Source organism: Doryrhamphus excisus, chromosome 1 (genome assembly GCF_030265055.1).
Source record: "Doryrhamphus excisus isolate RoL2022-K1 chromosome 1, RoL_Dexc_1.0, whole genome shotgun sequence".
NCBI classification, from domain to species: Eukaryota; Metazoa; Chordata; class Actinopteri; order Syngnathiformes; family Syngnathidae; genus Doryrhamphus; species Doryrhamphus excisus.
Window position 1 is genome coordinate 41,848,728 of NC_080466.1, and position 12,106 is coordinate 41,860,833.

General features: G+C 39.1%; 1 protein-coding gene across 5 annotated transcripts in view; it reads right to left on the reverse strand.

The window, feature by feature from the left end:
* Positions 1 to 12,106, reverse strand: part of phactr3b (phosphatase and actin regulator 3b) — a 34,496-nt gene that overhangs the window by 19,468 nt on the left and 2,922 nt on the right. For 2 of the 5 annotated variants that reach the window (XM_058083319.1, XM_058083327.1), the window contains exons 2-7: positions 5,262 to 5,423; positions 5,099 to 5,173; positions 4,835 to 4,975; positions 2,271 to 2,489; positions 1,983 to 2,190; positions 1,625 to 1,815 (exon numbers count right to left, since the gene is read on the reverse strand). In XM_058083319.1, the coding sequence (XP_057939302.1) occupies positions 1,625 to 1,815; positions 1,983 to 2,190; positions 2,271 to 2,489; positions 4,835 to 4,975; positions 5,099 to 5,173; positions 5,262 to 5,423 (996 nt within the window). Of the gene's footprint in view, positions 1 to 1,624; positions 1,816 to 1,982; positions 2,191 to 2,270; positions 2,490 to 4,834; positions 4,976 to 5,098; positions 5,174 to 5,261; positions 5,424 to 8,184; positions 8,775 to 8,820; positions 10,055 to 12,106 lie in introns of those variants that run through there. The other 3 variants (XM_058083336.1, XM_058083346.1, XM_058083356.1) reach the window with 3 other exon arrangements.

Genomic DNA, 12,106 nt, shown 5'->3' on the forward strand with positions numbered 1-12,106 from the left:
TGCAGCGCTTTTGAAGACTGCGCTTGATTTTGATTGTGGATCTTTTTCCGCCCACGGCAGTGAGTCACAACGTACAGCAGGTAAGGCAGATGTCTCTCCTGCGCTCAGCTAAGCAGCTCCTCGGGTGGCTTGATAAGTCCACAGTAAACTGGCTACTCTCATTTAACAAATATTAGACCCACATTGAAAGAAAAAGGAATCTGAGATTTGGATAATTCATTTACGGTCTTGTTCTTGGAAATTTAAGTGGAAAAATTTAAATTCACAAGATATACAAAGCAGATATATCATTTGGATATTTAAAAAGCTAAAGTCGCTCAAAATCTCAAAAATCACCACATGAAAAAAATGAAAGAAGTTTGATTATTACTTTTGCCTAAGGCCGAAGTTGCCTCTTTTTCATAGCTGTTACAGCTTTCAATACCCGTTACAGCAAAGTATTAAAATAATCTGGGATTTTGACAATAAAGTTGTAAATTTATGACAGTTTATTCGGAAATTACAACTTCATTGTTGCCAATTTATGACTGACTTCTCGTATTATTGTGACTTTTATTTTCAAAAAATTACTTTAACATGACTTTAGTCTCGAAAACAGTCATAAATGTAAACTCTTTTTCTCACAAATTTACAACTTTATTCTTGTAAATGTATGACTTAATTTTGTGATTTTATTCTCATAATATTACAACTTTTTTACTTGTAAATTTAGGGCTTTTCTCGTAATTTTTTGTATACGTTATCCTTTTTTTTCGTAAATGTACAACTTTTTTGTTGTTAATTTACAACTATTTTGTTATAAATGTATATTTTAGTCTCACAAATTTATCAATTTATTCACTTAACATTACAGAGAAAAAAATCATAAATGTCAGGTCCTTTTCTCTCAAATTTACAACTTTATTCATGTCGATTTATGATTTTATTTTTGTAAATTTACGACTTTTAATCATAATTTATGATTTTGTCTCACAAATTTGTGAATTTATTCTCTTAACTTTACTAGAAAAAACATCATAATTGTAAAGTCTTACAAATTTATTCTCAGAAATTAAATGAAATTATTTTTCTCATCATTAAAAAAAATGTTTTCTCATAAACTTATAACTTAATTTTACTGAAATTTTTTTAACTTACTAAATTTACAATTTTTTTGTCATTAATTTACAACTTTATTCTGAAAATCTCAGATAATGATTACTTTTTGAATGTGGCCTTAATAGGGCGTTGAGCAGCTTTAACTTTTTAAATCATTTTCCAAATGATCTATCTGAATATAGCATTTTTTTCCATAGCATTTGAACACAAAGACTACAATATATAAGTGATGCATAGCGGCACAGTTTATCAGTGCCCTCCCCAACACCTACGATATGAAAGTGCATGCCGCCGTGCTCTACTGACCCACATGATAAGTCAAGAATTAGGCCACCACGGCAGATGTTGACAGGCCACTGAAACCAAACACCAGTAAGTCAACCACTGGATGCCGTCGGTGTAAACACACTTAGCTGAGATTACGCAGCCTGGCTGTCCAATCAAAACGCATCCAGCGTTAGTTGGCTTGCTGCATAAAAAGGCAGATTATAGTAAAACCGCGTCTGCGTGTGAGGAGGAGACGTACCGGAGATCACGGACTCGTTCCAGCTGTCCTGGTCACTGAAGTACTCATCCAGACGTCGGTTCTCCTTGTTCTCGTCAGACTGCTTCTTGTTCTGCGCCTCGCCACCGGGTTCCCGCTCGGTGCTGGTGGTGCGTGACAGGCGACCATCTAATCTGCGTTTTGGAGAGGCACGTATCTCCGGCATCTGGAAGCTGATATCATAAAAAAACAATAATAAAAAGAGCTAACAGATGACATTTTTTGAATAATATTGATATAATATACTATGGATGTAATATGGATCATTATATTTGGGAAAACAAATGCACCTTAAAGTGAACAATTAAACTGAAGCAACTCTTTTCCAACAGTAGCCAACCTGTCTTGTCTATGTTTGGTGGCCAAAGCACGGTGCAGTTCCTCGATGATGCAACTGGGGGGGAGCTGGGAATGTAGTGCACCGAGGTGGGGGGACCCCGTGGGCGTCAACATCCGGCCTCTTAACAGGGAGCCATGAGGGTCTTTGGGAAGCGAGAAATTCCTTGGCAACGTAGCGGGAGACTTTTTAACTCTCACCGGCGGCGCACCTGCAAACGGACATGAGATGCGGCAAGAAACCAGCAGGGACGCCCCGAAACCCGATATATGACGATTCGGGTCGGCTTACCATCCAGACTGCCCAGCCTGGTGAGAACTCTGACTGGCAGGTTGGGTCCAGGAGGGGTGCTGGCACGTCTCTGAGGATTCTGAGGATGGGCGGACACTTCCTTTCTGCCTTCGGTGGCCTGCGAATGCTCCTCGCAGGGGTCCCCCGGTGAGGCGTGGTCTTCATCGTCGCTCTGGCTGGGATCAGCGACCGTCTTAGAATCCTCCATCACATCTTCAGCTAAATGGATAAAAATGAATGGAGACGTTTTTTTGTTAGTGAAGTCTATGGCTCCATCTAGAGCAGGGGTGGGCAAACTTTTTGACTCGCATTGATATAACAAAATTTCCGGGGGGGGGCAGACTATATATTTTACACATAACAGTCCACCTGGTATTATTGTATCTGTAAAATTGTCATGCAATCTGCTATTATTATTTATTATTTTATATTTATATTTAAATATTTAAAAAATAATAAAATATTATAATAATTAAAATAAAATTAAAATAATAATTATTATATTATTATTATGTAAAGTATGCAAATATAACAATATTATTATATATAATTAATATAATAATTAGCATTACTATAATAAATATAATAATCATAATAGTTATGATAATAATATAATAATTATTATTTTAATTTTTATTATTATTATGTGCTTGTGTCTCTTTTTTCAGGAGCACTTTGTAAACAACAGACCATGTCAAACAACGAAATTGATACAACCATCAAAAGGTTGGCTCAGGCCATGATGCCAGGTTGTATGTTGAGTTTAAATTAAATACTTTTGAAAGATTGGGCGGGCCGTATTCAAACACTTGGCGGGCCGGATGTGGCCCCCGGGCCGTAGTTTGCCCACCCCTGATCTAGAGTGAAGCTATGTCATTAACTACAATATGTCAAGTCAGCTAATTATTAGCTTTATTATTAGCACACTTTTGTGGACTACTGATACACAATAAACATTTGAAGCATTATAAAGACATTAAAAAAAACACATATTTATTTTTGGTGGAGGTATTTTTTCTTCATATTTTAAGGTTTCAAAGACAACAAATGGTCTGAAAGATGCTACATTACATGCAATTACTAGTACTACAGTGATTAATCCGTAAAGATTAATGTAAATACAATTAATCTCGTCCACACATTTCATAGCAAATCATTTTCATTTAATTCCATAGAACAATAGCATGACCGGAGTTAGACCTTATAAAGCATATTGTCTTTTTGTCTCAGTGGGTGGAGGCGGGGCCACTAGCATACACACGCACAATGCTTAAAAGTAAAAATTATATTAGTAGTTTGCTGTATATTGTCATTTTTGAAAGTATTGTTTCTTAAAAGTAAAGTTAAAATCTCGATTAGTGTCTTAGTGGCCAGGAAACTCAAAAAGACACAGTGCACTTGAACACCCCCCATGCAGTGCTTGAACGATTTAAAGGATTCCCCGGCTGGAATCTGTCTGTAGTGTCCTAACTCTAAAAGAACCACTGTCCAGCTACTGGATGCATTGTTTGGGTTACGACTAGACCAGGGGTGGGCAAACTACGGCCCGGGGGCCACATCCGGCCCGCCAAGTGTTTGAATACGGCCCGCCCGTTCTTTTTAAAGTATTTCATTTAAAGTCAACATACAAGCTGGCATCATGGCTTGAGCCGACATTTTCATGGTTTGGCTGTTTTATCAATTTCGTTATTTGATGTGGTCTGTTGTTTACAAAGTGCTCCTGAAAAAAGGGACACAAGCACATAATAATAATAATAATAATAATAATTTTAAATAATAAATTTATTCTTCTTATTATAAATTTATAATGAACTTTACATCAAATAAATGATCTCAAAGTGCACATATAGCAGATTGCATGACACTTTTACAGATACAATAATTTTGTTATTTGATGCGGTCTGTTGTTTACAAAGTGCTCCTGAAAAAATGTACACATGCACATAATAATAATAATAATAATAATAATAATAACAAATAATAATAATATAAAATAATAATAACAAATAATATAAAATAATACTAAATTTATTCTTCTTATTATACATTTATAATGCACTTTACATCATAATAATAATAATAAAATAATAATATAAAATAATAATAACAAATAATATCAAATAATAATAAATTCATTCTTATACATTTATAACGCACTTTACATCAAATAAATTATCTTAAAGTGCACACATAGCAGATTACATAACACTTTTACAGATACAATAATTTCGTTATTTGATGCGGTCTATTATTTACAAAGTGCTCCTGAAAAAAGGGACACAGGCACATAATAATAATAATACAAATAATAATAATAACAAATAATAATAATAACAAATAATAATCAATTTATTATTATAAATTTACATCTTACTTTACATCCAATAAATGATCTCAAAGTGCCCATATAGCAGATTGCATGCTTCTAGGTACTCCGGTTTGAATGTAAGTGCCAATGGTTGTTTGTGTATGCAGTATGTGCCCTGCAGTTGGCTGGGGAGCGGTCCAGGGTGTACCCCGCCTCCGAGGTTCCACGCTACCAGTAAAGTACATCTTTGTCGTACCTGTTGACGTCTCCAAGTCACTGCCCTGATCTTCAGTGGTGCTAGCCAGCAGCGCCATGGGCTCTTCATCTCTTTCCTCTCCGTCTGAGTTAATCGGGGTGTCCTGATCTTCACTGTTACCTCCACAAGCAAGATCTGCCCCTGCATGATGGAATCGGTGTTTGTAGCACGATGTGAGATCATGTGGCAAAACAAACCGACTGTAATAACATTTTGCACAAATGTGTGTGTGGTTGGGGGCGGGGGGGGGGGGCATCACTGCACCTGTCTCCATCTCCCCGGGGTTCCGTTTGATGAGGTCATCTTGCTTCTGTCGCAAAGCCGCCTTCTTCTCCACCACTGCCAAACAAAAAGCACTCATGAAAGTCGTCCACTAATGGAACGGAGATTTACCGCCACTGATGGGACAATAACGACTTGCACTCACCTGCTGGGGGCTTCAGCTTCTCATTTTTCTTTTTCCTCCATTTCCACGGTTTGAAAATGCGTCCCAGGCTCGCCAGCTTGCTGCTGCGTCGTACTACGGGCGGCGTACGAATCCCCGGGACCAGGCACCCAGACTGCAGCACCCTCTGTTGGTCCATTACGTCTTGGGACACAAAAGCAGACAGTTGAGCTCTAAAATGAGACTGAGGAAATTTCATATTCGCATCACCTGGAAGAGAACTGGCTGAGACCTCATCACGTGAGAGGCGGCGTATGTGGGTCACAGATGCAAAATTGATTCTAGTCTAAATTTGGAAGGGGGAAAAACAGGGAATGGCGTTGTCTCTGTGTGGCTCACATGGGCGAGACTCCCGCCCCAAACTGGTATACTATGTAACATTTAGTGCCTTGAAAGTCAGTCAAATCTGTTTCCGACAGCACAAAGGCCTTTTTCCAAAGGTGAAGGAAGCCGATAGTCAGGAACGATAGTCTTGTTGAGCTAAAACTGGACTGATCTTAGATGCTAGTAACTGTAAATACTGTATTATAGCGGTAATGTAGCGATTGGGCATATTGGACACCCCTGCCTTCATTCATTCATTTTCTTCCGCTTATCCTCACGAGGGTCACGGGGGTGCTGGAGCCTATCCCAGCTGTCTTCGGGTGAGAGGCGGGGCACATCACGGGACACATATATAGACAAAAAATTAATTAATTGGCGACTCCAAATTGTCCATAGGTATGAATGTGAGTGTGAATGGTTGTTTGTCTATATGTGCCCTGTGATTGGCTGGCCACCAGTCCAGGGTGTACCCCTCCAGCACCCCCCGCAACCCTTGTGAGGATAAGCGGCAGAAAATGAATGAATGAATGAACCATTCACACTCACATTCATACCTATGGACCAGGGGTGGGCAAACGACGGCCCGGGGGCCACATCCGGCCCGCCAAGTGTTTCAATATGGCCCGCCTGTTTTTTCCAAATATTTCATTTGAACTCAACATAAAACCTGGCATCGTGGCTTGGGCCAATTTTTTGATGGTTGAGGTAGCTGCTTTATCAATTTCGTTATTTGATGTGGTCTGTTACAAAATGCTCCTGTAAAAAGGGACACAAGCACATAATAATAATAATAATAATAATAATAATAATAATAATAATAATAATAATAATAATAATAATAATAATAATAATAATAATAATAATGTTGTCAATAATGATAATAATACTACTATTATATTAATATTGTTGTTAATAATATTAATATAATAATGGTAGTAATATTACAAAATACTCCTGGAAAAAGGAGCACAAGCACAATAATAGTAATACAAATAATGATAATAATACTACTATTATATTAATATTGTTGTTAATAATACTAATATAATAATGGTAGTAATATTATTATTATAACAAAATAATAATAATTATAATATAATAACATTACTATAACTAATAATAATAATAATTCTAATAACAATAACAATAATAATAAAAATTGAGAAACACACTTTACATCAAATAAATGATTTCAAAGTGCACATATAGCAGATTGCATGACACTTCTACATGTAAAATATGTGTAAAAATGTAGGTGTAAAAATGGACTGTTACGTGTAAAATACTACATAATCCCCCCGTCAATTTTGTTAAATTAATGCGGCCCGCGAGTCAAAAAGTTTGCCCACCCCTGCTATGGACAATTTGGAGTTGGAAATTAACCTAGCGTGTTTTTGGAATGTGGGAGGAAACCGGAGTCCCCGGAGAAAACCCACACATGCACGGGGAGAACATGCAAACTCCACACAGAGATAGCCGAGGGTGGGATTAAACTCAAGTCTTCTAGCTGTGAGGTCTGCGCGCTAACCACTCGACCACCGTGCATCCCCCCTGCCTTCATATCTTCTGTAATTAAGATTGCGAATCAGTAAGACTCTATTGGAAGCTCAATTATAATTTCTTTGCACGAGAAATGTTATGAATCCATCTGTCTAGGGTGTGGTGCAGGGTTGGGTATCAATAACTGCAACCGTGCTAACATACAAGCATACAATATAATACACATTGCACATAATGCGCATGGCAATATATACTCAAAGACTTTAAAAACGCATTTTTTTTTATTTTTGTTTTTAGTTTGTTTAGTTTTGCGTGCAAAGTTTCCATGTCACGCCAGATATCTCCCTGCACGGACCACTCCTTAAAATCACTGGAGTTCAGCGGTATGTCTCAAAAGGGAGTGACTATTGAGCATGAATGTACAGCAATGTGTACCATTAGGAAGGCTTATAAAAGACCGACACAAACGGCATCATTCAGTCAAGTGCAGTTTCCCGAGACCAGGGATCGGCATGCCGATGGCAGGAATGCACCAAGATGCGGATGGGAGTCGCCCCCGGTACAATCGGCCACACACTGGACAAAGTATTAGTTACAGCTCTAATAAGTCACGGTCGTATCTGTGTACGTGGAAGTATCTCCGACCAGTGATGTGTCACCTCGGCGACAATGTGAATAATCAGCGTTGGTCTCTGGACGTCGGCTAAATAATAAAGAAGTGATTACTGTGATGGACACCCTAGGCTAGTTGAGACCACTCCTGCTGCAAGAAAGATGTTCCTGGGAGAGAACGGACAGAAATAGGCACTCCTACACAGTCTGGCTCTGACAAGATGCTGACACCTCAGGGAGCATACAGCTGAGTCGTGTGGGCTGCTGTGCAGGGATCCATCCGTGGGTTCTTCACTTCTGTCAGTTATTTCTAAATCCACAGCATATGTTCCCTCACCGGTTTAGAAACGAACGATCCCCTTTGGCCGTGAAAGAACCTTTGCTTGGCAAAATTTAACAATTCCTTAAAAACAGCCATGAGTGCTCATCACAGGAACACTTCAGACTCTCACAAAGCGCCTTCACCAACCATAATGAGAAGCAGGTCAACTGCCAAGTAATGGCTGCCTCCATATGATGTGATGCGGAATTCAGGTCAAGCGTGCAGTAACTGTAACAGCACGCACAGGGTCAGGCTGCCGTTGCCATGGTTACCACGCTGGATGCTGCAGAGAAGGCCCTGGGAGGCAGAGAATCACCACGGCATGAGGAATAGGGAGTTGCTGGGTGGATGGGAAGGCTGTTGCCACACAGAGGGACAGAAAGCCGCAGCCAATCACAGCCCGGCAAATAATAATGCATAATGTAAGCCGCCGAGACGCATAATTGGTAACTTTTCTTGAAATATTTATTCAGCGCTGTAAGGTTCTGGTGTTTTTTTTTTTCTGCAAACGCAGCACGCCTACTGTATGTGTGCATCCGTCACACAGCGTCCAGTGATATTTAGTATGGACGTCATGAAACAATCAATACAAAGTCTATGAATATTTATGATTTATGCAAAAATAATAAGGACTATCCCATCAGATTAGATTGATGACAAATTAACGTCAGTACATTTATACACACTAAACTGGACCTGCGTGAAGTATTAAACCGTAATAAGACCATAAATCTGAGTCAACTGTACAATTTTTACAAATATTGTCAAAATGAAAACACTCACATGTAAAAAAAAAGCTGCACCGCTTTTCTCTTCAGGCTGCCGGTTATCGCATCAGAATATTCCAAAAGTGCCGAATGAGCAGAAGATGACGTTTTAACGGGTAGAGAAACACAGATGGTGAGACATCACGTTGAAAACCCGTGGAAAGCCGCTTTCGCTGCGATGAGGGGGTTGTCGTACTCTGCATCGGTGAGTGAGCGGAGCGGGGTGGATGATGTGCCATGTGGACCCCGCCCCTCCGGACTGCAACTACACTAGAACACACGCACACGTACACACTGCGTACGGACGAGTAGTGTTGTCAGACAAACAAACACAATACAGTAAGTAAGATATAGGTACATAAGTGCGTTCACGCTGACAAGTACATTAAAATACCGTGTGCTGCCAGTACCCGGATGTTGCATTCAAGGCGCTTCAACCGTCAATCATCGGCATCATGTGACAGAAGGGGCGGGACTCAATCGAGTGGTTTAAATTCACAATTAAACATGAAAAAATCTCAGATTTTGGAAAATAAAGTTTTAAACTTACAAGAGTAAAGTCGAAAATTTACAAAAGTCATCATATTACCTTTGCTTAAGGCCACAGGAGAGACAACTCTGAAAAGGAAAGAGGACGTAAGAAGGGCTATGCTAACATGCTAATCTGTTTGTGTTTTGCTGTCACGTTATAAAGAAAAGCTTGCCTGAAGCAAGAGGCAAGTTTCCTTCCTTCCTGAAGAGCTGTGCTCTATTTTCCAGGTTTTTACAGGTAATATTATTATTATTATCATATATATATATTTTTTTTTTAATTTAAATTTTTTTTTTTTACAGGTAATATGACAACTCTATTCATGTAAATTCACCACTTTATTGGAAATTAACCACTTTATTCTTGTTTTCTCTTGTAAATTTACAACTTTTATTATCAAAATCTCAGTCTTTTTTTTCCCGTGTGGCCCTAATACTTGTCAAAAGGAAAACTATTGCGATCGTCACTTCCAGTAACATTTGCCCACCCAGGAAGTATTATATAGATAGATAGATAGACTCCCTTTATTGTCATTGCACAAAAACACAGTAGTGAAATTGCCAACGAAATGTCGTTGCCTGGCTCCCATATAATAACAGACACAAAAGAAGATAAGTAATAATAAATAATAATAATAATAATAATGTGGAGAATAAATAGATAGAATAGATAGAATAGAATATTCATTCATTCATTCATTTTCTACCGCTTTTTCCTCACGAGGGTCGCGGGGGTGCTGGAGCCTATCCCAGCTGTCTTCGGGCGTAAGGCGGGGTACACCCTAGACTGGTGGCCAGCCAATCACAGGGCACATATAGACAAACAACCATTCACACTCACATTCATACCTATGGACAATTTGGAGTCGCCAATTAACCTAGCATGTTTTTGGAATGTGGGAGGAAACCGGAGTACCCGGAGCATGCACGGGGAGAACATGCAAACTCCACACAGAGATGCCCGAGGGTGGAATTGAACGCTGGTCTCCTAGCTGTGAGGTCTGTGCGCTAACCCCTAGACCACCGTGCCGCCCAGGAAGTATATTATATAAGAATATTTTTAGAGTTGACCACCTTTTAAATGGGCCTTTTAACATTATTAAAGCTCTCTTGACATAAAATAACACTCAAATATTGTCACTTTTACAATCGTATTACCCAATATCGTCGACATAATAACAGAAAATAATCAATTTAAGACATAAATACGACTAGCACTTAAATTACATTAAAATAAACACATTTACATGATAGCAAAATGAACACCTAAGTCGATCACACATGAAGCACGTGTCAAATACAGTTATATGACGTTATAAAGATGTCCAGGTTTTTATGCTGATTGGTCGGCTAGGTCGGTACAGTAGATAGGCTTTGAAGGTGTTCAGTACATTACACCACTATAGGTGATTCTGAGCCTGTATCGAGTCTCTTGCACTCCCAAGCGATTAATGATCAATTATTCAGGCAACATGACTTGATGTGTAAACAAAAGCTTTGCGGCTCCATATCGATCTTCGGAGAGGGCCACTCAACGTGAACAGCAGGAAGGGCTGAGTACATCACGGATGATGAAAGTCAAATGGCTGTATTTCCCCTCTGGGATTCAAGCAGTAAGCAAAGAAGATAAACAAAGCCATAGACCACTCAGTGAACGCGGCTCTCATTCAATATGCACAATACTTGATTTAAAGGAGTCTGGCAAATGTGTACACACATTGACAGGGTCATAAAAAACTTGAGACTTGATGATGAATATGAACAGCCTATAATGACCCGCACATAGGGTTATAAGTCAGTCGATGCTCTGCATCTTCTACACTAAGTCCATAAGCCTGAGCTGCTGGAACAAACTTTGCATTGATACAAAGCATGAACAGACATCCTAGGTCAACTTGACATTTCCACAAGAAATAAATATAAAAAATAATGTAATCAATAAGTAACTATTATGCTTTCTTCACTTTTCTGAGCTATAAATGGAGTTAAAATGTTGTATTCTCGTGTAATAAGGAGTTTCCGCTTTTGGTAGTGAGCCCTGAAAGAAGTTTGGGATGGCACAAAACGCTCAATTTCAGAGGACGTGCTAAAACGTCTGGTTTGTGATGTCACAGAGGAGCGGACATCCTAATATGGGCGTGGTTGTAAGCCAGATAAGCTTTTATTGAGAAACTTCGGACTCTTTAGTCTCTACTTCCGGATTGAATTTGGGCTCCAATACATATGACTTGATATTAAAAGCGGACATTCAAAAAAGATACATCGCCGTTTACAACAACAAGTCCTTCTAATCACTCAGGAGTTGGGGCGGGCCAATGGTGGAATACATTAAAACAGACCGTTTTCGCGGAAAACACGAAATTCAAATAAATACAGCTGAATAGGCGCAGATTCTGGAAGAACTGGAAAGCTTTCTGCGCTGGTTATTGTGTGTAGCTGCTCTATAGGTGTCCATGAAAAATGAGCATAATAGGTCCCCTTTAACATTGAACACCACCATATACAGAAACTTTCCATGAGATATTATCTGACAGGAAAATGATCCATAATGCTTGAATGCTACGTTTGAATTCATATCAAGAAGGTGGACATTATTCTGCTGACATTGCAGTGAATAAAGTGTTTCTGGTGTGGTCCTTCATCATTGTCACGCTACACAACGGATGATGGGCGTGGGATGAACAGATGAGGGGAATAGAGAAATGTGGGTTCGATCAGCAGTATCTGAAGTGTCCATTTGTGGGGCAATTTGTAGCAAAGCACTTAAGAAT